General features: G+C 41.2%; 5 protein-coding genes across 6 annotated transcripts; 3 read left to right on the top strand and 2 right to left on the bottom strand.

Annotated features, from left to right (window-relative positions):
* Window positions 1-191: 191 nt before the first annotated feature.
* On the top strand, window positions 192-7,164 carry LOC143335521 (protein naked cuticle homolog 2-like). 2 transcript variants are annotated; one of them, XM_076755003.1, is made up of 9 exons: window positions 192-361; window positions 459-485; window positions 573-652; window positions 4,617-4,671; window positions 5,055-5,146; window positions 5,500-5,595; window positions 5,677-5,812; window positions 5,968-6,111; window positions 6,208-7,164. In XM_076755003.1, exons 1-9 carry the CDS (start codon window positions 337-339, stop codon window positions 6,645-6,647), a joined length of 1,095 nt encoding a protein of 364 aa, XP_076611118.1. In that variant the 5' UTR covers window positions 192-336; the 3' UTR covers window positions 6,648-7,164. The 2 variants fall into 2 exon arrangements, with proteins under 2 accessions (XP_076611118.1, XP_076611119.1); XM_076755004.1 differs by having other exon boundaries at window positions 292-361; window positions 5,971-6,111; window positions 6,208-6,772.
* A 1,010-nt stretch (window positions 7,165-8,174) lies between these two features.
* Window positions 8,175-10,546, top strand: lrrc14b (leucine rich repeat containing 14B). Its single transcript, XM_076755389.1, has 3 exons — window positions 8,175-8,450; window positions 8,602-9,230; window positions 9,843-10,546. Exons 1-3 carry the CDS (start codon window positions 8,175-8,177, stop codon window positions 10,519-10,521), a joined length of 1,584 nt encoding a protein of 527 aa, XP_076611504.1. The 3' UTR covers window positions 10,522-10,546.
* A 717-nt stretch (window positions 10,547-11,263) lies between these two features.
* On the bottom strand, window positions 11,264-12,989 carry uqcrb (ubiquinol-cytochrome c reductase binding protein). Its single transcript, XM_076754191.1, has 4 exons — window positions 12,921-12,989; window positions 12,020-12,088; window positions 11,673-11,839; window positions 11,264-11,464 (listed from the first exon to the last, which is right to left on the bottom strand). The coding sequence occupies exons 1-4, from the start codon at window positions 12,937-12,939 to the stop codon at window positions 11,387-11,389; spliced, it is 333 nt and encodes a 110-aa protein (XP_076610306.1). The 5' UTR covers window positions 12,940-12,989; the 3' UTR covers window positions 11,264-11,386.
* Window positions 12,990-13,415: 426 nt separating this feature from the next.
* Window positions 13,416-16,529, bottom strand: mterf3 (mitochondrial transcription termination factor 3). Its single transcript, XM_076754742.1, has 8 exons — window positions 16,427-16,529; window positions 15,482-15,846; window positions 15,212-15,364; window positions 14,855-15,044; window positions 14,499-14,646; window positions 14,258-14,329; window positions 14,006-14,167; window positions 13,416-13,865 (listed from the first exon to the last, which is right to left on the bottom strand). The coding sequence occupies exons 2-8, from the start codon at window positions 15,837-15,839 to the stop codon at window positions 13,671-13,673; spliced, it is 1,278 nt and encodes a 425-aa protein (XP_076610857.1). The 5' UTR covers window positions 15,840-15,846; window positions 16,427-16,529; the 3' UTR covers window positions 13,416-13,670.
* Window positions 16,530-16,765: 236 nt separating this feature from the next.
* ptdss1b (phosphatidylserine synthase 1b) lies at window positions 16,766-23,860 on the top strand. The gene is made up of 13 exons (XM_076754189.1): window positions 16,766-17,062; window positions 17,237-17,328; window positions 17,493-17,537; window positions 17,634-17,758; window positions 18,407-18,565; window positions 18,969-19,120; window positions 19,316-19,457; window positions 19,669-19,781; window positions 19,961-20,026; window positions 21,091-21,190; window positions 21,580-21,639; window positions 22,103-22,181; window positions 22,266-23,860. Exons 1-13 carry the CDS (start codon window positions 16,884-16,886, stop codon window positions 22,361-22,363), a joined length of 1,410 nt encoding a protein of 469 aa, XP_076610304.1. The 5' UTR covers window positions 16,766-16,883; the 3' UTR covers window positions 22,364-23,860.
* Window positions 23,861-24,076: the final 216 nt, after the last annotated feature.

The following is a 24,076-nucleotide window of genomic DNA, read 5'->3' as shown; positions in this document are numbered from 1 at the left end:
AAGTCAAGTCATGTGTCAAACAACCAGAAGCTTTCTGTCATTGTAAACGTTTTAAGTAACAGAGAATTAAAACACAGCGGTCTTCCAGTCAGCCTATAAGCGAAGAAGGAAGTGCGCTGCGGTGAAGCGTCTCTCTCCGCGTCTCTACTCTTTGGATAAACATCTCAGCCACACTTTCAAGCTTCGCGTCCGCTGTGAAATCCCCAGTGAGCGAATACCTGCAGCGCTCACCCGGAGCTCTTGTACGGAAATGGATGTTTCACTCATGTCACATTTAGTTTTCCCTCATGGATTGGACCTTATGAACTTTTCTTGATCCCATGAACGGCCGGGATTATGGGCAAATTCCAGTCCAAACTTGGTGAGATATTATTGTATTACACAAGTAGTCTCTTTTTAAAAAGATGAAATCGCCTCTGACTTGTATTATATACTCTTTTCTCTCATTTTGTGGACAGCATCGAAACGCAGACAGAGTCCTGAAGGTAACTGCACATACCAGACAAACCACACAGCTGCTTCATACATGTGTTTGTACGTGTGTCTCACATATTTATTCTTATGTTCTGCAGGTGGGAGTTTGGCCTCCAATGTGCTGACCTGTCAAGGGGAGCTGGAGCGCTTCCACATCCACAAAACCAGACTGACAGAGGTAGAAAATCTGTTTTTATATTTTATTTTGCTTACATAATTTTGTAACGGCCTATATGTCATTTGATTAACACCTACAAACACAGGCAAACCTAAACCCTGAAGGCACCCACATCAGGTATTAAACAAAAAAAGATCTCATTGTGCTTATTTTGGTTTCCTTTAACATTGTAATGGTTCATTGTTGATAGATTATCAGTTAGGCTTGAAGCCGGCAGAGTGATGGATGGAAACCAATCAGCCACATGATAATTACAGGAAAAAGATGGAACTTGAACAATTTAGCCCATCTGGACTCTGCAGCTCTTGAGATGTTTTGGGGGATGCTTTTTCTTGTCCGAATCAAGAGTGTAAGGATAGAGCCTGTCACACATACTACTTGCTGTACTAATACAACGACGTTAAGTTGATCGTATCTAACAACACATACAGTAAGTATGAGGGCACATTCCTCCCCCAGAACACCCTCTTCAATGTATGAGAGTTGTATATTATGTCTGCTCCCATACTAAAGAAAAAAACAGCAGTAAAAACAGGCATTAACTCCCCATACTGGTTTATTGCCGTGCCAACAGCTTCATCTCAGTTAAGCCAGTTTTGGGATAAACAGTATTTGCTCACATCACATCCAGGGAGACATGAAAGGTGTTTGGAGGCAGTCGTATATTTATTCTTCCGCCCTTCCTCCTCCATCTCTATAAAGAGACTTCCAAGTCTGTGAAGTGCAACACGGCCACCCCCCTCCCCCCTCCACAACAGCAAGGTCTTTATATCCGACTGCACTGAGAAAAAAAAAAAAAAAGCCTCCACATCTGGTACTGCTTTCCTTCTCCAGCCAGACAGACAGAGGGGGGGCGGTTGAGGAAAAAGATATGGGGAGGGGTGTTTGGTTTGCGTAAATGGCATCACATGTAGACTGTTGGCATTAATGACGCAGTCACATTTGTGTCTTGGATCCTGTAGAGGAACTGTCCTCATCATGAAGGTTAATTCATGGAAAACAGTCACATTCTCTCCTGTTAACTATGAACACACTAATTTGATCTGTGTAACCAGATTTAGTGATGAAAATATCACAGATGTCTTAATGTTTTATTCCTCTAAACATCACAGGGTGGCTTGTAGGAACAGTAAATTCACTCACACGTCCATCTTTTAAAAGTGAACCGTGACAAACAACCAACATGGCACTTTCACATGTCTTCACCCTGTTTGATCTTTAAGCTGATCAGGAGATCAGTTTGTTGTTTTGAGGTTTTTAAAGTGTTAGGAGTCGATGTTATATGTGGACCGTGCTGTATGGAGGTTCTGGAAAGTCCTACACTTTGGAAAACAGATGTCGACTCTGCCAAGTTGTTTAAAGGGTTGCGGTGGAGTTTCTGTGCTTGTTCACAGACGAGGGCTTCCTGCGATTTGATTTTCCAGCCTATTATAGTTTGACACTCCATGATACCAATGCTGTAAAGCACAAACAGCAAAGAAGTCTCATTGCATGAGAGGTCATATATTGCTTTCTGTCAACTTTTGGTCTTTCTGCAGCCTTTTTTTTTAACAAAAAAAAAAAAACAAAACACGTTAACATGATTGCACACAGGTGCATTAACTGACTGTTTACATACTTTCCTGTCAAATACCAATGACTCAGGCTCAGGTGTGGTCAACATCACTTTCTGAAGAAGCACAACCCTGTTTGCTATGATCTCTGGAAATGGTGTGTGTGAGAAAGAGAGGCTGGCTTACAGTGTAAGTTTTCATAAAGACTGGGTAAATATTGTAACATCATAGAGCAAACATCACGAGCAGGGTTTTAATCGCTTCGCATGTCGGCCTTACATTGTGACATAACTAACGACTAGGAGTGGTTACTTTGACTGTCAAGCTCCAAGAAAACTGTTCCTCTTGTTATGTTCTTTGCACAGTTAATCCACCCCTCAGTCCAGGTAGAATTTGTCCCATACCATCCAACTTTTATTTTGAAAAGCCCTCTTGTTTCTAATGATTCTGAGATTTTGACTGAAGTTTTTCTGCACGGTTTCTCATAAGTCCCTTTTCTCAACAACTAAATGCTACTAAAAAAAAAATGGGGCTTGATTTTGATATGTCTCTGCATATAAAACCAAAGTGAGTGCATCATCTCTCCATGTCTGGTAGTGAAACTTCCTATGCAGGTATCAAGTTATCAGTCAGGCTGTTAGACATTCTTGCTTAGACAAAGGCAGCTACTGTTCTGCTAACACTTAAAACGCTGTGATACCAGGATGGCTGAGGTGTAATGAGGGTGCAGAACAGAGAGGGAAGAAGAAGATTCTTGCAGCACACCTTTCTGCTACCTGCCGCCGTCTCTCCCGCTTCCCACCCCTCTTTCACTGGAAATCGAACCCAGCATCAAAGCTTCACGGCAGGCAGAGCGTGGCGGGCGGAGAGCAGAGGGTGTGAAGAGAGGTCGGCTGTGTCGTATGTGTGTGTGTGTGTGTGTGTGTGTGTGTGTGTGTGTGTGTGTGTGTGTGTGTGTTGAGGTTGTGAGCTCATCTTATCGTTTCAAAGCATCAGTGAGAGATTAGCGATGAACTGTTGCGCTGAGAGATAATGAAAGTCTTGTTCTCTTCTGTTCTGTCTTGCTTTGCAGGGCTGACTGATTTCTACCTGAGAAGAGCGAGTATGAATGATCGATGTTATGATATGAATTTTAAGGTCTTATGGTTTTATAGTGATGTGAGGTTTTAGAGTTAACTAAGGTGTTGAAAATTGACTGTTTCTGATTGCCAGTGGTGGAGGAAGTATTCAGATTCATTACATAAGTAAAAGTAATACCACACAATGAAATACAGATCTGCATTCACATCCTTTCTTAAGTAAAAATGTCTAGGAATTATCAGCAAAATGTACTAAAATTGTCAGTGTTTTACCGTTATATCTGATGTTTTTGTATCAATATTACTGCTGTGTTAATGTGTATGTTGCATTTTACTGCTGTAGATGTTTAATGTTGAGCTGATTTGAAGTACTTCATATACTGTTGGCTACTTTAATCAACAGCAATGCATCATATTCTACAAGATCATCATATGTTTGCAGCATGGCCATCCTGTAAGAACCACGTGTCTCTAAAACATCAATTTTTCATAAGCTTAGATTTTTAAAAACACTGTTTTTTTGGCTTTGTGACAATGCATTTTCTAGTTCATCCAACAGGGTTTTTAATTATTTAGCTTGAGGAGAAGGAGAATTTTCTCAACCCATAAAGAAACATTTTATCCTTCAGTTTATCAGAAAGGTTGGAGATACATGGTTTTCACTGGACAGGAAGGGCGTGATTGTAATCTAAATAGTATCTAGTAACAAAAGCTGTCAGACAAATAAAATAGAAACACTCCGTTAAAGTACAAGTAGCTCGAATTTGTACTTATGTAGAGTACTTGAGTAGATGTATTCAGTTCCATTCCACCACTACTGATTGTTATAGCTGTGTACAATGTGTGAGGTGACGACACAGTACGTATGGTGGTGCAGTTTTGTGCTTTCAGCCTTTAAAACGAGCTGGAATTTATTGTCTCTAGTAAATCTGGTTGTACATTTAGTGATGATATGAAACTTCTGGGACACGTCAGTTACACATGATGGGGAAGAAAAGGTCAAGATGTCAACAGTTTAAAGAGGCTCGGACATGTCCAAACCGTCGCTGACCTTTATGTCTTTCCTCCGTCTCTCTCGCTGCTTTGCTCAACACTCACACTCTTTCTTTGTGTTTTAAATTTTGTAGGAAAATGATTCACATGCTTCGTCTGATCTGTTGGACATGACTTTGATGATAAGAATGGACAGAAAAACCGCAGATGTTCGGGGATTGTTCAGCCTCGCTCACATCTGGAGCTCAGTCCCCACCCTCATGGGACATGACGATCGTTTATTTGCTCTCCTACGTGAGTGCTCTCGGTTTATTTACAACCCTGTCACTTTTTTCACAGAACTTGTACGTCGAATTGAGAGAAAACAAGTCTGATCGTAGCTGCAACCCCAACGGTGAGTACAGAATTACATGCATCACACTGACATTTTCCCCTTTTTTGTATCATGAAGCTTTTAATTATTATTCTGTGGATTTTGTGCATTAAGGTTTTGATGCATATGCTTTAATAGAGCATCCCACTCGCTTTCATGGGAAAACAGTAAAATGAAGCACATCTGTTCCGTATTTGTGTGGGAAAGCTTCGACCTTTGGATGTACAGCTGTCAGTTAGCTTTTAGTTTCCTGTCTGCTGCCAAACATTTATTGAAAACAGAGCTTATGACAAGGGATGAATTAATTACAAAGACACAGCATGTTAGCACGATCATCACAGTAACTGTCAAGTATGAGTCTACTGGATATTGATGTTCACAGTCCAGCTCTGTGTGTTGTTTAGTGGATCTGCCACCGAAGAAGACGCCTGACAGAGGCAATGGCATCCACCTCCAGGTCAACAAACAGACAACGAAGGGGAACAACCATGCTGGTGTGAGTGTGCACCTCCATTTCTCTGACTAACCAACTGTAGGTTTAACAAGATTTGCCTAACATTTCTGCAAATTCCAAACAGCTTGAGGGGTGTGGATAATTATATATAACAAATAAATATTGCAAGTTGTGTTTTTTTAAGCTCTGTGGCATTTTTTGCAAAGTCACACATCTGACACTCATCAACAGTGTATTTTTAAAATTACACATTGTGGTTTTACCCATTTGGATCAACTCATGCACCACATAAATTACTATAAACTTTAATTCTACATTGTAAACGTCAGAACTGCAGTTAAATGTTTATTCCAGCAGTAATAAGCTTGTTTTCTCGACTGTATGCGCACATTCAGGTCACAGAGTGTAACGCGGTGCTTGGTGAGGACACTCAGCAGGAGTGGGTCTTCACACTGTACAACTTTGACAACAGTGGCAAGGTCACCAAAGAGGTAGGCTTCTTTCACACATATTGTTTGAATTAAGTACTGTTTTGTACACAGTGTGTAAGTGTATATGTGTGTGTTCTGCAGGACATGTGCAGTCTGATACACTCCATGTATGAGGTTCTAGAGGCATCAGTCAAGCAGCCTTACGGCGGCACAGCACCCCTGCAGATAAAGTTAGTTGTGACGCCATCAGCTCACCCAGACAAGACCTCACAAATAGGTAAAAGGTCATTTTTATTTGTGGCTTGAGGAACCGTAGTCGTAATTAATGGGACAAACATTGAAGACACAGAGTCTTTGAACAGTGGGATTTAACTTTAACACTAAATCTCTGTCTCTGCTGTGATGATAATGTCCCTCTCTCATTGAAAACAGCAGCAGAGAAGGAGAAGAGTGCGTCTCAGGAGGCAGGAACAGCTGAAAGAAGACTTTACTGTGTGGATGAAAACATAGAGCGCAGAAACCACTACCTGGATCTAGCTGGCATTGAAAACTATACCTCTAAGTTTGACAACACAGGTAAGAAACTCCTCTATTGCTTCATGTCATTCACTTTTACATGTTTTTCCTCTGGAAATACATAAAATTAAAGTAGTTTTTCTTTGTTTTGTCCAGAATCTCCCTCTCAGGGGCCCGGACAGGTTGCCCACTCTGCTCATCAGCACCATCCTGTGGTGGTCAGTGAGAACTGCACCTCCACTGAGTCTCCCCGAGGTCTCCTTATCCCTCATTCCCTGAAAAGCAAGGCCATGTCATTGGGGAAAGACAGGAACGGAGGAGAGGGAAAGCCCTGCAGGTTGCATGGCCAACAGCCTGCTTCATGGTGCCACCCTTCCCAGTCTCTACCTGCAGCACAGCGAACTCACAGCAAGAGGCTTCGCTCCAGGGTACAAGATGCTGCCTCACATCTTAGACCCACAGCGGGTGGAGACAGGGAACTTTTTTCCCACCTTCGGCCATCATGCGGGGCTCTGGCCTCTCCAGCCAAGAGACATGAGCACCATCACCGCCATGAGCACCACCATCATCACCACCATCACTACCACCCTTCATAAATGAATTGTAAACACACGAGACAGGTGAGAGGAGATGGTTTCTTTTGCTGAACTGTTAAACGGGTAGTTTTGGAGGTCAAATTCAAGTCCTCAAATCACCTCTTTTACATTATAAGGCGCTGTTATCCAATGAAAATAAGCCCGAAAACATCACCTACTCTAGATCCAAGAAGGCAAGTTCACTGTTAACTGAAGGCTACTTTTATCAGCATTAGACTAACAGGGTCCTCTCAGGTAGATTGCCACTTTAAAATTATGTAAGTGCACACTTTGTAGAGATGCATGCCTTCATTTTAACCTAGAATGTGAACACTAACCTCCATTGCATATTAACAACATGCAGTATGTCTAAAATAATATGCAGTATGAATTTAATAAAAAAGGTGTTTTGTTCATGCTGACATGGTCAAGTATATGCTTCCTGACCAAATATGCAGACCACTGAACTAAATATTTAATGACAATGAATGATTTCTCAGTTGATAGCTCATATTAAAATTATAAGCACATTAAGTACAAACTTTGTTTTCTTGTCTTTCTTTTAAGCACCGTAGTGACAACTTGTTTATTGTGATGTTTCTGTTTGTGTTCTTGTGAGTGTCCTCAGGTCTCCCCTGCTAAAGAGATCATAATCTCAATGAGACTTCCTGATCAAATAATGATTAAATTTAATTCCTTGTGTGAAATATGCCATAACAGAGACACTCTGCAAGGCATCAGCTGATATCACCAGATGTCACGAAGCTCAAGACACACGTTTCATTATACGACAACTGACAGACTTTAATATGATTACAGCAAATACAGGAGATCATCAGAAGCTGGCAGAGTCTGCTGCCTTCTACGGAAAATGATCGGAAATGATACAGAAAAATGACAGCATGTTTTGTTTCTTCAAATGCCTGAAATGATCCTTTTTTTTAGCTGTCTTACTGTGACATGGGAAACTGCTGTTTGTATCTTGTAACCAAACCTGAACTATAGCGATGGCAGATCAGATCATAGGACAGGTCGTATGAATCATTTAAGTAAAGGCCATATGAAACTGTTTCAGATGACAGTTGAATAGCAGGTTAGTAGAGATTTGATTGTTCCTGTATTGCTGTTCTGTTTCTGCTCCCACAACATTGTTTTCTCTTGTCTGTGTAGGGTTAGGGTCTGTGTACAAAGAGGTGCGAATAGTGACGAGTTTCCTAGTACCATTCAAATGCTGTTCCTGCTTATCTCGGGTGAAAGTTGCAAATAGACACTGATCCTGGCGAAGGACGTGAGACAGCTGTTTCTATTAATAACTTGTACCCTCTTACCTACCACGCGACCCCCGTGCCTTGCTCCTGCCTCACCACAGCGCGCCTGTTCCCAGACAAGAGCACAACGCCCAGAGAGACAGCAACAGAGGAAATCAACAGAGCAGTGACCCCAGAGGAGGTAAACACAGACACGCGGAGCTGTTTTCCTGCAGCTCTTCACAACAACCACCAAACTCACAGACCTATTGGTCCAAAAAAACAAAAACAAACTGGAAATATGAAGTCACTGCGATTTCTTGCCGCTGAGGGCTTCATCCAGAGTGGTCCGAGTGCTCTGGAGAACCTCAGCTGCGTGTCTTATGACCTCTACCCACTTGTCTTCAAGGCCTGCTACCTCCATGAGCAGGCTGACTTGCTGCATGGTTTGGTTCAGACATGGCCTCTCCCTGAGCTTAACCTACAGAAGATCCTGGGAAAGACGGCGGATTGTCAGATGGACCTCACCTCCCGCACCTGCCGGCTTTGTCTGGAGGCCATTCTAACTGGCTTAAAGGTACTTAAATGGTCTTGCATGCCTTATGAAATTCATGTCATATTCGTGTTGTAGTTGTATTTTCTTGGCCCATTTTTCACTTCTTAAAATTGTCACTGGATTCAAATGATAATCAATTGACTTTACAACCATTTCCCTTTGTTTTCTAAAGGATTATGTGCTGTCTCCTCCAAGGACCTACGCCAAGAGCCTGCATGTGGTGGATCTGACTGCCCTGAAGGATGTCGAGCACCAGGCTTGCCCCTGTCACTCCACCCTGGGTCGATGGCGAAGGACACAGTTCCTGACCCAAATGTGCTATGAGACCATGGTGGCCATGCAAGCCACTGAGGTGTCCCAATCCGTCTTTGAAACGTCTATTGATGTCCTTCTGAATGGCTTCGTCACAGGCCGCAACTATGAGCTGGTGGCTCAGGTCTTCCTCCTCCTCCGCTACTGTCCACTGAAACTTCGTTTCGTTAGTTTTCGGGCTGATTCCCTTGCTCTCAAGCAGCTGTTCTACATTATTCGCCTGGCAGACCCCGAGTCCATTTCAAAGCTAGAGGTGGTCCACAATGTTCCCCTGGAGGCCATACACTTGGAGGTGCTTCTGTCCAGGGTGGAATTCCCTAAATTACAGTCTTTGACCCTGCCAGCTGGGGCGTTGGATGTTAGGAGGCTGGGCTCTGATGATGAGGATCTGCTGGCCATCATCGGCAATCTGCTGGCACAACTGAGCTGCCTGACTGAGCTCTATGTGGGTTTCTCCACACTAACTGGACACCTGCGCAGACTGCTCAAGTGAGTAAACGGACAGAGGGAGGGTTGAAGAAAGTCCTTGTTTATATGTATATGTGATGGACGGCTCTGATGTCGGCATTATGTGCACATTGCAGCATCAAAAGCTTTAATATAGCTCAGAATGATCACCTTTTAACCAGGGTCACAGCGGATTCCAGCTTTGAGGCTCTTGTTTAACAATGGGGGGCATTTTGTTTTTAAAATTGTTGACATGATGCCAGAAACAGACAGTTGCACCTGGTCAAAGCTACAGGTTAGCCAGAAATCTGCAGGACAGACTACAGTCTGTCGGATATAGAACAGGAACATAAAACCTAACCAACAGACCGGCATACAATTTAAACTGTTGTTCTATTATAGAGTAAATGTGCAAAATAGAAACATTAACATGGAAATTAGTTTGAAGATGTAACTATTTGTCACAATGCTTACCAGACGGATCATTGAACTTACTTTTGAAAAAATGTACCTGTAATTTTCTAAGCATTTCTGGCACCAAATCCTACAGGAGGACGACAACCCATAGTCTTTACGGTTGTGTTCAGTTCTCGTACCGCTGACCTTTTGTCCCACACTAATTATTTTCCTCTTGCCTCTCTTTTCTCCACCCAGTCCTCTCAACACTCCACTGCAGTGCTTGGAGTTGGCCAACTGCAGCCTGAACCGCTTGGACATGACATATCTTTCCAACAGCCTCCACAGCGAGGCCCTGGTCCGCCTGGACATCAGCGGACATGACATCTACCACTGTTTCTCCACCAGTTTCCACAAACTGCTCAGCCGTTGTTCAGCCACACTCGCCAGCCTGGCCCTTGAGGAATGTAACATAGGGGACGAGCACATGGATGCCTTCACTAATGCTCTGGCTGGTTGTCAGGTGCTGGAGGAGCTCAAAATCCTGGGAAACCCATTGACCTCTGCAGCCCTGCGGAGGTTATTCTCCATGCTATCCGCAGGTTTTCCTAAGTTAAAGTACATAGAGGTACCAGTTCCACGTGAGTGCTACTCTGAGGATGTCACTTATCCTCTTGATGATTCAGTCCTACTGCGTTACAACATGGAGTTGTTTCAGGAGGTCAGGGACCAGCTGATGGGGATCCTCGAAAGAGCTGGTAGAGGGAGTGTGGAGGTGTGCACCCCTCTAATGGGGGCCTACGATCCAGACATTTGTGAAACCAGCAATGAGCTGGGAGTGTCCATGTTAAAATCTTTTAACAACGTCATTGGGAGCTTTATAGGAACCATAACTGATGTGGACAACAGGAGATCACAGGCTCAGAAAGATAATTAATGGGGGTGCCAGTGGAAGGATTAAGTAAAGGTTGACAGCAAGGGGTCATGAACTCAAATCATTTACATGACTCTATATTTTAGTGTTGTGTAAGTAAACTAGCTTGCAAGTTGTCAGCACATGGACTGGCCATCGTTGTTTTTTAAGACATTTTTTTCCGGGATGTCAACAGCGTGACATGTCCCACTCTGTCTCTGACTGGCTGACCCTAACTTATCTCACTCCTCATGCCTAAACCTAACCAACCCAACTAACGCAGGTAAGCCCAAGCTGGCAGAGTGAGGTGGGTCATAACATGCATAGAAGTTGTGTTCCATGCATGAGATAAGGCCAACAAGTGAAAACACCTCTAGCAAACTGGGTGTTTAACTATGGATTAACATCATATACAGGACCTCCATCTCTGACATGATATTATCTGAACAGTGGATCATTATTTTCTTCAGTTCTTCCTGCAGTCCAGAAGCCGAGCAGAGGTGCAGTGTAGAAAGATGTAGTTGCCATAGTGGGTTGCTAGATACTGTACTTGAGGTTTGCCAAGTATATTGTCTTACCTGTATCTATTGCACATGTTTTTATGTCTATATTCTGGTTTAAATGTTGCATATAACTGGATTTGTAAATGTAAACAGCACAAATTTGTAACATAGGGAAAATATGGATTTTGCAAGTTTCTCATAATAGTTCATCAAATCTTCAGTCTACTATCTATTACATAAAAAGGTGACACTCCCACATCTCCTAAAATGTACATTTCTTTATTGAGTACTGTCTCATATAGATCACATTTCATTTTAAATATTACACCAGAGGACAACCGTGCACCGACGAAAGACGAGGATTAACAGCTTTGATGAAGAACCATCTATTTCTTCATCCATTCCTCTTTTTCCTTCCTCTCACGGATCACCTCATCCAGATATGGTGACAGGTAAGAGACATCCTAAAGGGAAATGACAAGAAGAAAAATAGGTGGTCAACAAATATAATCATGACACATCAATGTGACAACTCAAATCATTCTATTAAAATCAGACTTTAGGTCGATAGGTAGACATCCTAGAAAACCTTGATTGCACTTGAAACAATGCAGTATAATATTTCATATCTTTACATTACAATAAAATCATTGTTAAATTAGTTAAATAAACCTCATCATATTTTGTCCACTGGTCTTTAGGGAGGATCTGCTGCTTCATGGAAAGATCCATCGCTCTCTTGATCCTGAACATCCTTGCGTTGTACTGGCTCTCTGGAAGCCTCCTCAGGGCCTCTTGCACATCTGAATCCTCATAGACAGTGTCATCACGCATCAAACCTGACACAGAAAACATGATTGTTTAAGATGCTACATGGAAAAATCAATGATATAGTAACCCATATTCCACCCAGACAATTATGTTTTCTACGTACATACATACTCTCATGACATCAAGTAGCTTCAAAATGAGTAGCTTTGTGAGGTCTTAAACTCTGGATATTGTGGCCAGCAGCTTACCGATCTTGTTGAAGCCACACATGTTGTAATACCATTTACGGAACCCAACCAGGAGCCTGCCCGTCGCCGCTTTGAACAGGACAAGAAGAAACACACACAGACAGGGTCCATCAGGGAGCACACACTTGATTTTAGGGAAGAGCAAGTTTTAAAATGTCCTTCAGATGAGCGGAGGAGGGAATTCCAACAGTGATACAGTATTACTACTACTGTAGTACTTTATATTCCCAATGTCCATTAACCTTTCAGATTAGTCACGTTCTAGGATAGTACACACTATAGTAGGCTATCTGACAAACAAAAATCTGGCAGACATGACAGAATAGCGGCACCTCATAGCGCTAAATTATGAGAGTCGCCTGTGAAGTTCGTAACTGTGTGCAACCATATTATTTGATAACGAGCTTAACGTTTACTTTGGATAACAAACTGTATAGCAGTAGACGTGCCCTTCTGAGATCATTTGACATCTTTAAGTGTACTGAAATGGCAGATGACCCAACTCAAGAGAAAGTTAGCTGTAATGGTCAGGAACTAACGTGCGTGACAGCAAACGATAGCTGCACTCGGTAACAGCTGGTTGGTAAAAATCAAGAAACCTCTGATCACTAAAGGGACAACAGCGAGTGTGTCGTGTTGTAACATAAATATCTTTACAGTGACTTGTGACTAGCGCTAAGCTAGCGTTAGCCTAGCCGCTCCCTTAGCATTAACTTAGCACGGGGACACTAGAGGACACACACAAGTCAAAAGCACCAAAAGGGCAAATTCAACCAAAGAATGAACGGAGTATAATGTTACGTGTTATATTATAACATGTGCCATGGCATATCAGTATAAAACGATCTTTACCGAGTTTATTTAATAATGGAAATGTTAGATAGGAGCGATGTTCATTTACCTGGTGTCCTCGACGCCATTTTTGAACACTAAATACGACAGCGGTGCATTGTGGGTAAGCACTGTTCAGGTCAATGGACAGTTGCGCAACATGTTTACAGCGAATTTGGAAATCTTGAGAATAATACAAATGTGTAAAACAAATAAACGTTTTTGAAGACTCTGATAAGTCCACCCGTCCGTACATGAGCACAAATAATTCATTAAATATAAAGGACTAGTTATTTTACGATGTGATCAAGACTGATTTCATATAAAAATAAAGCAATCACACAGGAAGTCCATCAAGATACGTGTATGTATCCTTTACCGAAAAAAGATTACCAGATACAAGAATGTAAAAATACTAAACTTCTGCATTCAGAACCATACTTGAATCCTACCTCAAGTATCGGCAGTGAAAATGCTCATTATGCAGTTTTTAATTGATCAGTATCCCTGATGCACTCACATATAAGCAGCACTTCAAATGTACTCCAGCAACTATATTCGGTAATTAAAGTCTGCACCATATTAACTTTTATTACATTTAGGGTCTCTTTACAAACAGTCATGGTAAATAAGAGTATTTCAGGCAGATGAGCTGACATACATTGTGCACATTTATTTAACATCATTTTGCAAAGCAAACTTTTATATTTCAAATTCACTTGATGCTCTATAAGATTTTCACATCTGCATGTATCCAATATTATGGGATTTATTCTATACACTTGTTTTCTGAAGTCTCTTGATATCCCTTCATGATGAATCAAAGTGTCTTTTGGAACAGATAAAAATCTTCCAACGTGGCCAAAGCCAACTCTGTGCAAAAAGTCTCATCAGGCAGAGACACCAGGCGGTCTAGGGAGATGTAGTTGGGCAGGGATGGGTCATACTGAGCCTTTCCAAGGTACTCAAGGAACAGGTGACGCTCTCTGATGCGCAAGTACTTTGTATTGAGGACCTTTGGAAGGATAAATCAGATGTTCTCATTATAATTCTGAATATGGACAACATACACAAGGAAATAAGTGATTGATTCAAAATGGGTAACTCCTTCAGTTAATAAATCAATAAATAAACAACCAACAGCAGTCAATCTACCTGTGGAAACTTGGTGATCAGGTGGTGGGGCACCTTCATGACATTGTGGAGCAGGTCAAATATTTGGGTTAGCTTCCTTTTATTGGCAGTCAGCACTTTCGGGACGGCAATAACTATGTGTTGGATCTCATTTTGCTTGAAGCCAAGCTCTATTTCACACACCTGTGGAACACATTCACAAAAGTATTTAAACACAACACCTCAAGGTTACTCAAACAGTGTTTTATAATAATGTCTTTTGTCTTTCGGTACCTTCAAATTTTCTTTAACAGGCTCCAAACTTCCGCACAGTAATCTGGGTAGACGAGCTACAATGTTCCGTGTCTGAAGAGAGAAACAAAACTAGCTATGATTTCTTTTTCTACCAACAAAGTCCCAATTTCTTTTTGTTAAAGAAAAAAAAATCACAACACATCGGGATCATAGAAAATCACGAGTTTTTGCAAAGATACAAATATGGCTGTGCTCCCCTCCATCAGTGAGAGATGCTTACATTAGCAGCACTGAGGCTGAGTTGCTGCTGATAGAATCCCAGTCTGTTGTCCAGCCTCTTCACACTGAAGTTAAGCAGATATGGAGCTCTGGATACCATAGAGGCAACCACCTCGGAACTGAACTTCTTTGATTCGAGATAGTTGACCCTTCACAAACATCAAAAGAAGACGACATTATAAAGTCTCATAGCAGGTGCAACAGCAGAGAGGGAAAATGAGCTGTCACGACTAGAGTGTACAGTGTAGAAAATTACATAGTGTTGTGTGACTTATCTCATCAGATTGATTTAAGTAACAAAATTAAGTAAATATAAAGACATGTAATGTTTCCATTTATGATATCCCTTCATGTCACCTGGCCTGTAGGTTTTCCAAACTCTCTGTGAAAATGAAGGGATTGCGCGTGATGATATAGCCCAATCTAGAGTCCTGCACCCCAATATCTTTGAGAAACAGCAGCCTTGGGGCCACATCTGTGTCGAAGTTGAGCCTCAGCAACATGGAGCCCACGTTAGGCCTTTGTTCAAGCTTCCAAAGGTTTACACCTGCAATGAGTGGGTGAATTTAGCCAACAAAAATGAAGAGATTTGGGTTAAGTCACCCTCTTAAGATCACTGCCCGAATCATAACAACTCTGAATATGCTTCCAAAGTACAAGTCAATACGTTTTACATTGTTCTCAACAATATTTTAAAGTCTTCAGTGTATTTACCTAGCTGCACCAGTTTGCTGAGTGTCTCAGACTGGCCAACGTAGTCTCGAAGAGAGGTGGAGGCTGGAGGCAAGGCAGAGGGAACACATATACTAACAGCTTCTTCATCACTGATCTCCTCTAAGGCCGACAATTCTGCAGCAGCCTCCAGATCTGACAGACGAAGAACATAAAAACAGAACAAATTATTCATCTAAAAATAATATTTAAATTGATTTCTAATCTGAAATGAAAAGGTTTTATGGTCAGCATCAACAAACCAATATGTACCTAATGACGCTGGGCTTTCAGTGACTGGTACAGCATCTCTGATTGGGACCAGGGGGCTCTTGAATGCTACAGCATCGGCTCTTGACAATTCTTCCATTTCCTTGTCTTCCTTGGCCTCCGTTGCCAGATGTTTGACGGTAAAGTCACTGTAACAGAACATCTGTTGTTTCCACTGCTGTCTTGCCTGAGTTGTGTGATTCCCCTTGATAACTGAGGATCCATTGAGGATTTTTGCGGGTAAACTTGCAACTTTAGTGCAATGGCGAACTTGAGTGGAACAGTGCCAAACACTAGCCACTGTCTTTGAGCGAAGAAGACTCCTGCATTTTAGACACAGCTGCGTGCAGGATGAAGCCATAGTAAGTCTACAAGGAAAAAAAGTTATCATGGATTGAGAGGCAAACTTAAACATTTAACTATTCAGACAAGAGCTGCACAAACTATATACTGCTTATAGACATGTAATGGATGAAGGAATTAATTATTGTATGGCTAACAACTTACGTTACATAAAGAGGTGCTTCAATGTTTATATTATATTGAGTACAGTATATAGCTTAAACTTCCTGTGTCAAATTATGGGCATTGACATTATTGCAGTGTTATTTCAAGGGAATCGTTTTGGACCTCTAGTGGTCAATTTAGCTAACATCAGCCGTTCATGAGTGTGATGGCGTGGGGAAGGAAACAAAGCTTAACCACTAGTGCCATTTACATACACAAAGGGGTACTTGCAATAATTTCTTTTTACATTTGTTATTTAAGAAGGCAGGTAAGATCTAACACAGACGCTTGAGACTGATGTGTAGCCTTACAAGACGCTAGGTTGAGCCAGATGCTTCGTTAACTGCTAGCAAGCTATTAGTATAACAAGCCTTCTTTATCCTGGAGAGAAATAACAGCCCACGCCAACATATAATTATAGATTGTTAACTTTCTACTCACAATTTTTTATTCAAAATTATTTATCCTCTGCTCAGCTCATCAGCCACCAAGGTGTCGCGCAATGTCAACCGTTTTCACGTGTGTACTTACGGAAGAGCTTCACGGAAGTGTTACACTTGGGATGTACCACAATGACTTATCTGTGGGGGGAAATAAAAGCAATAATATGCTCTTGAGGATGAAAAAAAAATAGTTGTTGATCTAACTGAATGAGAGAACTATAACTATAGTTGAAATTAAATACTTGTATTTTCGTTTCGGACAATTTGTTTTGATGAATACTAGAACACGTAGAAAGTAGAAAACACCCCCATTAGCTCTATGATTCAGTTCGTCTTCAGTGTCTCGTCTTGAGGGGCTCTCTTCGCATCATTCCGTCTGTCTGAGTTTACAGCTTGTTGTTTTAGCCGTCAAAATTTAATCAGTTAAAATTGAAAAGGTAGTCCAAAACAGCGACATGGACGCCACCTTGGCTCCCCGACCACATCGGAAGGATGATGCCAACTATAAGTTACATTTCCGGATGATAAACGAGCAACAAGTGGACGATATCTGCATTGATTTCTTCTATAAGCCACACACCATCACACTCCTAACATTCACTGTGCTCAGCGTCATGTACTTTGCGTTTACCAGGTAAACTACTGTGTGAAAAGTGAACGCCAGGTGTTTTTTTAATACAAGTTTTAAAAGTACAAAGTCATTCCTGTTCAATATCTAGCTGCCTGTAGCTGAGTGTAATGTTGACAGTGCTGAATATGTGGGAACATAAGCTCCTCTTTGCTAACATGTGATACTGTGTTGTTTCAGGGATGATGAGCACTCTGACAACAACCTGCGAGTTGGTCTTGTCGTGGTTGTCTCCTTCTTCTTGGTCATCAGTGTCCTGGCCTTTCCTAATGGTGAGCTTTCTGACACTATATTGACCAAGAGTTTATTCACTTTATCAAGAGAATAATCAGCAGATCATAGAAACAATGAGTAGTTTCAGCTCTACTTAGATAAATGACAGGAATACTGCACACACACCAAAAGTCACTTACCAGTGTGATGCTTCCTTCATCAGGACCTTTTACCAGGCCTCACCCGGCAGTATGGCGAATGGTGTTTGGTGAGCGTCTCACTCACTTTGCATCATTCACATTAACCTATGTTTTATGCTCAGATCCAGTTTTCATTTTTTCGTACTCCTCCCTCTCTTTCTCAGGTCTCAGTGTTATGTACTTCCTGTTTCTTGTCTTCCTCATCTTCCTCAACTGGGACCAAGTAAAAATACTAATGTACTGGTTAGACCCAAACCTGCGCTATGCCACACGGGAAGCCGATATCATGGTAAGGATTTTTTAAAAATGCTTTATTTTTGTTTGTTTTTTATGGTACAGTAAACTTTAGGTCACTCATTTACATTGGATAATATACAGGATATAGGAATTGTCGGCCACTTTCATACTTTTGTTCACATTCGTCTTTATTTACAATTGCATTTATTATAGTTCCAGTTGTCAGACTCTTCGGTAGTCAGCTATATGTCCCATTTAGTCCTATACTCCTGTCCCTTTTATTTCTGTAAGTTTAAACTGAATGCGCCCAGAGAGGCTCTAAGATGGGTCACGTGAGGGTGATCTGCATGATACGGATGGTTTTGAAACTGTCAGAGAACCATCAGAGAAAGTTCAAACCACATCTTGTACTCTGTGTTTGAAGATGGAAGGATGGTTCTCTGTTATTTCCAGACAAACTTTCCTGCTTTCTTAAGACAAACATATGCATGTGGAGATGATTGCACATTAATTTCACAGTAGTTTAAGCTCCACACCTCTGAAAAGATTGATTGAAATAAAAAGATCATTGTTATGAGAGGAAAAATTCAGATTTTCTGATGTCACTCCAGTTTTTGAAATATAGTAAATTCAGATGAGGACACTTCCAGCTCTGCATTTCCATCTATAAAGCTGTTTCCTGTTTTTGGCTCCTTACCAGGAGTATGCTGTAAACTGTACCACGATAACATGGGAGCGGATCCTGAGCCACTTCGACATCTTTGCTTTTGGCCACTTTGCAGGCTGGGCCATGAAGGCGCTGCTCATCCGCAGCTACGGCCTCTGCTGGACCATCAGCATCACCTGGGAACTGACTGAGGTAGCATGCATGTTAGAATCTGTTAGGTGACTCGCAGCGAACCCAGGAGCTAAACAGGAATTCAGTGCACTAGGCCATGTGAAAAAAGTTATTGCTTGTAACTTTGCATCAGCTTGGTCTGTGCAGGCAACAAGGATTGTTTGTTTGGAGGGAAACTCTTCCTAACAAAGCAGCTGTATGTGCAGGAGTTTCTGCACATAACAAGTGCTGCTGCCTTGACTGCTGGCAGATGACTGCAGGGATTAGATTACAGGATTTAGCCTAACACCAGATTTACTCATCACAGAATCGGCTGCGTCTCGAATCCTGGAGTCATTCAAATAGCAGTGATAAAGAAATGTAGTCCCTCAATTGAAAAATCATTTTATGTCCTTCACCACTTAATGAATGTTATTTTTCACAGCTGTTCTTCATGCACCTGCTACCAAACTTTGCGGAGTGCTGGTGGGATCAGGTGATACTGGACATACTGTTGTGTAATGGAGGAGGCATCTGGCTGGGAATGACTGCCTGTCGGTTTTTGGAGATGAGGACCTACCGCTGGGCCAGCATCAAGTCCGTGAAGCTTATGTTTTTTTCTTTTCTGACTTTGTATAATAATCCATAGTCCCTAAAATCCTCGCTATTTCTCGGGATCACTTAGCTGATTGTTGGTATTTAACAGAAAGTACTTTATGACACTGTCATTCTGGATCCTTTTGCATGTGTGTTTGTATCTCAGTCACCTCAAAATGCACATACTCTGTTCAGGGAAATCCACACCACCACAGGGAAGATAAAGAGAGCCGTGCTCCAGTTCACCCCGGCAAGCTGGACTTATGTGCGCTGGTTCGATCCAAAGTCCTCCTTCCAGAGGCTCGCAGGCATCTATCTCTTTATGATCTTATGGCAGGTACTATAGTCTGTGACCTTTGACTCAAAAATGTCCTCTGTATTAACTAATTATTTCCACTATTAATGTATCTGCTGATGACCTTTATCAATCAAATATTCTCGAAATGTTCCCCCTTCACTGAGTAACCCTACTGCTCACAGCAGTCAGCAAATACACATCATATCCATAAGAAATCCTTTAATATCTTGTCTGTTATACATCTTCACAGCTGACAGAGTTGAACACGTTCTTCCTCAAGCACATCTTCGTCTTCCAGGCGTCTCACCCTCTCAGCTGGTGTCGTATCCTCCTTGTTGGAGTCATCACCGCGCCCACTGTGCGGTATGTCAAACCTTCAAAATGACATCTTTACACTGCACCTATGAGCAACAATGAGTGTTATGTACTAAATTTGAACAATACCTAAACAAATACTGCATTTTTTGTTCGGTAGCATTTAATCCTGATGCTTTGAATTGTTTGTTCTTGACACGTACAAATTCTTCCTCTACCTCTTTCAGACAGTATTATGCATACCTGACAGACACTCAGTGCAAGCGAGTCGGCACACAATGCTGGGTGTTTGGGTGAGTGTTTTTAATCCTGTCAGTTCATGTTTTTGAAGTGGGAAGCTGCGTTCATTGAAAACATGATGTGTCCCCAATTCTTTTAAGGATGATCATAACGTTTTTTGTGTTACTAGTTTCTCGTCTTCATTGCATTTGACACATTTTGATGAATACTGATTGCGGTAATATAGTAGGCAAATTAACACTGAACTTTGTCCAGAGTCTGCTTGGTTTTCTTTGATCGTGTCACCATAGACATCTCACTGTGAAGGGCCTGTCCCCTCGCTGGTTGGCTGTCTCTGTTTTTTATCAAACAAATCATAAAGGTAACTTCAGGACTGTGCCATGAATCATCAGTGTCAGGTGTTACTGATCAACTCCTGTTTATGGCTGAAAGGTATTGGCAGCTGAGGGGTGTTGTAGATTCAAATATGACAACCAATCAAGGTCCTTGAACACTTACAACACAACAATGAATAGTTGAAACAGCTCAGTTAGAGTGATGGCAGTCCACCCTGAAACCACAGCCAGCAAGTTCTTCCAGGTCCTGCAAACTGTTTCAGTGAAGCTCACAGGTGAACAGGCAAGAATTTAATCACAGAACAAAAATCAGTTGAATTGAAATGTGTAGTTTTAGAGAGGCTTTCCTGAAACGCAGATTCATAAAAGTGTGGATTAAACTCGTGATGTAGTTATTGACCTCATCTCAGACACAAAGCCGCCCATGCCCTCAGTCTGCTCTAGTTTCCATAGCAACCAGACGGTCTCTCTCTAATGCTTAACATCGAGGTCGCTCTCTTGTCTGAGGTTTACTCCTGCAGAGTAACCTTTAAGACTGAAAAGGAAGTTTCCACAGCAGTATGGTGAGTGAATATTGTTATGGGTTTGATGGCTGCAGAACAATAAGAGAGAGCACATGCATTTGGACTCTTGTGCAACAAGTGTTATGCCTCCACAGACGAGCTCCATTGCAATGAAATAGCATTACCAAGAGAGGGGGCCATTGTTGAATACAAAAATGTGTGTTTAAAATTTCCAGAGCAGCTACACCTCTTATCTGAAGCTCTTATTTTTCCCGTCAGGGCCATTGCTTTCCTCGAGGCTCTTGCTTGTGTGAAATTCGGTCACGACTTGTTTTCCAAGACGCAAATTCGCTATGTACTCCTGTGGCTCCTCTGTCTGGTAAGAAAAGACAAGTGTGGATGTGTGTGTGTTTGTGTGTGTGCACTAAGAGGTGGAACACCAACCATTAAAAGGGACACTGCCTCATGAAGATACCTGATCAAGGCTGCATTGGACCTTCTTTCGCCCACCTGTAGACTGTTATATTAAAGCTGACCTTGCAGACATGAGGTAGCCTTTACATGACTGCCCATGTTTCTCTCCAAGGACATTGCTTTTGAGATTATTTTATTGGTATTCGTTGTACACCACTGTATGTTGCAATATATATGCACCTTTAGGGTTTATATTTTTCTGCTCACTGAGTGTATTGTCTGTCATGTTCTTGGAAAAAACAGAAATTAGTGTTTGACCGGACTTTTTTGCATCCTTTGTTTTTTTTTTTTTAGGCACTCATCACACTTCTGTGTTTATATGGGATGGTGTGGTACGAGCAAAATAAGATTAAGGTGAGATGGTTGATTGAATGCACTGATTGTATTTTAAGTCTTCATTTACAAAATGTAAGAGTAAATTAAAACCAGCTGATAATGTTGTTTCACTGATATGTTGTTTAAGTTAAAGCCACAACAGAAAAGCACAAATGATAGTAATAACATTAACTCTGTTTTGTTCGAGTAAGTTGTGACAGTGTGACAGTGAGCTACCATGCACAATACTGGGACCCTGAAACTGAGCAAGAAGATGAAATTCAGTGGTCATTATTTTACCATTTAATCCTGTGCTTTTCCTACAGTTACATGTTAAAGTGTCTTCTGTGAAAGGTTCTAAAAAGATGTGACACTTTGAGCCAGAAAGTGTCAGTGAAACAGTGTTTTTTTTTAGCTGGATGGGTCATTAGTCTTTAGAGCTACACGTCTTATTATCGCTGGTCACAAATGCCATTCACTGTGAGCTTCCTTCTGTTTACAGAGCACTGCTGTGCTGAGTGAGGACTGTGATGACAGCAGTGTTGTCAGCTCATGTGGTTTTGTCCCAGATGGCGTTGCAGGTCAGTGTCATAACAGACTGATGACAACTGTTGCATAAACTCCATCCTAAATGTTTAACACAGTTCTGTCTTTTTCCTCCATAGCTCAGAGAGATTCCTTGAGAAGTTTACAGCCTACAAAAAGGAGGAGAGCTTCTGGGAGGAACAGATTTGTGAATGGCCATGGAGGAAAGAAACAATAAACAACAGTGACACTGAGTATTCACATCCTCTGTGAATCCTTCTCCAACAGGGGGAATACAGTATGCATTTAAACATACTGAGTACCTGTTGTTAAAGTTCTATCAGTGGTTTAATGAATGCCAGAAGGCAGAAGTCAGACTCCAAATCAAAGTCACATCAAGCCTTCATAGTCTTTCGACTTACCAAGTTGTAATGGCTGTGGACGTCAGAGACAAAACACAACAATGAGCTGAAAGCTTCACAGACCTGCAGACTGGGGCGTTGATCCTCTGCAGAAGCGGCTTACTAGCAGGTCTTTAACACTGTATGATGAGGACAAAATTGGTTTTCTGTTTAATGTCAAAGATATATTTAAACAGACCTAAATAACCAAGGAAATGCACTAGATTATGAGATAGAAGATGGCCTTATTTATTCTGTAAAAACAAGCATCGTCCTACAACCATCATTTTCTACCTTTAAACTACTGAATGTTGTTTGGGCGCTTTGCATTGTGGAACAGGTTAAGCATGTCCAGTCAGGGGTGCAGCTGCCTTTCCAAACCAGTCCACACCACCACCATCAGCATGCATATGCTACAGACACTTTTTTGTACTTAACCTGTTTGACACCTCTTTGTTTTTGAATATTACTGTGTGCTAAATTTAACACCTTTACTACAAAACTAAAGATTGTTGTTGTAAGTCACTTGAATTGGTGATGATTATTTGTTGATTTAATATGTTTGTGTTAATATAAAGATTGCCAAATGTTACCACATTTTGCACTTAGCCATAATGCAATAAAGTACTGGCATATACAGTACTGTATGCTTTTCTTTAAATCAAAATTGCATTATCAGGAAAGATGTTTTTGTCTACTTCGAATGAGAGGAGCATCCAAGTGTTACTGCACAAACTGTAGCCTTTACATGTTCTTTACATATTCTTACCCTTTTTAGCTTTTTTAAAAAAATGTGGTCATTGGAACAGCTGAGATGTATGTTATTTTTGTGTGTTTTTGTAATCAGACAGGAATTGAGTGGTGTGTGTGTGTGATAGGTGTACTGACAGAGAACACTGTGACATTCAATGTAATAGCACTGAAGTGACATTCAACAGCAGAGGATAATCACTTGTGTGAAATGATCCTTTTCAAAGTTTTTTGTCATCCAAATTAATGAAATGTGACTTTAATACAACACAGTATGTGACTGCTCCATATAAGGGTTTCTTAATATTGTTGAATGATGAAGTGTAGTGTCATATTTAGGTTTTATGACCTCCCGTGTGCTTGACCAATGTTGGATAATGACTGCTGATTGAATTGTATTGATGAAACTTTTTTAGCACTTCAGTGATTCCAGTTGAGCTCATCTACAACATGTCGACCACATTCACTGTAAAATGTTTCAGATGTGTTAATTGTAACCTCCTATGCATTATTTGGTATTACTGATTTATGGTTTTATATGGGTGGGTTTGCTTGTTTTTGTATTAAATTATTACATAACATTGATTTGTTTTTCATTGTGTCCTTGTCCTTGAGATGTATGCAGCATCTGATGTGTTTTAAGTACTATATTACTCTTGTCTGTGTATAATCTGACTTCCCCTTACTACTACAACAACGTCCTATAGCTCCATTATACCCTCTGATTTTATGAAGACAAAATGTAGTGCTGCAACTAATGATTATTTTCATTATTGTTTCATCTGACACACTTGTTCATC

Source organism: Chaetodon auriga, chromosome 17 (genome assembly GCF_051107435.1).
Source record: "Chaetodon auriga isolate fChaAug3 chromosome 17, fChaAug3.hap1, whole genome shotgun sequence".
Taxonomy (NCBI): domain Eukaryota; kingdom Metazoa; phylum Chordata; class Actinopteri; order Chaetodontiformes; family Chaetodontidae; genus Chaetodon; species Chaetodon auriga.
This window is presented reverse-complemented; position numbering and strand designations above follow the sequence as displayed.

Excerpts from the sequence above, each read along its gene's own strand:
- LOC143335521 (XM_076755003.1), top strand. The coding sequence starts at position 337 with ATGGGCAAATTCCAGTCCAAACTTG. Across the intron at positions 486-572 it reads ACGCAGACAGAGTCCTGAAG|GTGGGAGTTTGGCCTCCAAT; the intron begins GTAACTGCACAT and ends TATGTTCTGCAG. Across the intron at positions 6,112-6,207 it reads CTCTAAGTTTGACAACACAG|AATCTCCCTCTCAGGGGCCC; the intron begins GTAAGAAACTCC and ends TGTTTTGTCCAG.
- lrrc14b (XM_076755389.1), top strand. The coding sequence starts at position 8,175 with ATGAAGTCACTGCGATTTCTTGCCGCTGAGGGCTTCATCCAGAGTGGT. Across the intron at positions 8,451-8,601 it reads CCATTCTAACTGGCTTAAAG|GATTATGTGCTGTCTCCTCC; the intron begins GTACTTAAATGG and ends TGTTTTCTAAAG. Across the intron at positions 9,231-9,842 it reads CACCTGCGCAGACTGCTCAA|TCCTCTCAACACTCCACTGC; the intron begins GTGAGTAAACGG and ends TTCTCCACCCAG.
- uqcrb (XM_076754191.1), bottom strand. Across the intron at positions 11,840-12,019 it reads GTGTGGCTTCAACAAGATCG|GTTTGATGCGTGATGACACT; the intron begins GTAAGCTGCTGG and ends TTTCTGTGTCAG. Across the intron at positions 11,465-11,672 it reads AGTGGACAAAATATGATGAG|GATGTCTCTTACCTGTCACC; the intron begins GTTTATTTAACT and ends ATTTCCCTTTAG.
- mterf3 (XM_076754742.1), bottom strand. The coding sequence starts at position 15,839 with ATGGCTTCATCCTGCACGCAGCTGTGTCTAAAATGCAGGAGTCTTCTT. Across the intron at positions 14,330-14,498 it reads TCAGCCTCAGTGCTGCTAAT|ACACGGAACATTGTAGCTCG; the intron begins GTAAGCATCTCT and ends TTCTCTCTTCAG. Across the intron at positions 14,168-14,257 it reads CTGTTAAAGAAAATTTGAAG|GTGTGTGAAATAGAGCTTGG; the intron begins GTACCGAAAGAC and ends TGTGTTCCACAG.
- ptdss1b (XM_076754189.1), top strand. The coding sequence starts at position 16,884 with ATGGACGCCACCTTGGCTCCCCGACCACATCGGAAGGATGATGCCAAC. Across the intron at positions 18,566-18,968 it reads TCACCTGGGAACTGACTGAG|CTGTTCTTCATGCACCTGCT; the intron begins GTAGCATGCATG and ends TATTTTTCACAG. Across the intron at positions 21,191-21,579 it reads TCCTGTGGCTCCTCTGTCTG|GCACTCATCACACTTCTGTG; the intron begins GTAAGAAAAGAC and ends TTTTTTTTTTAG.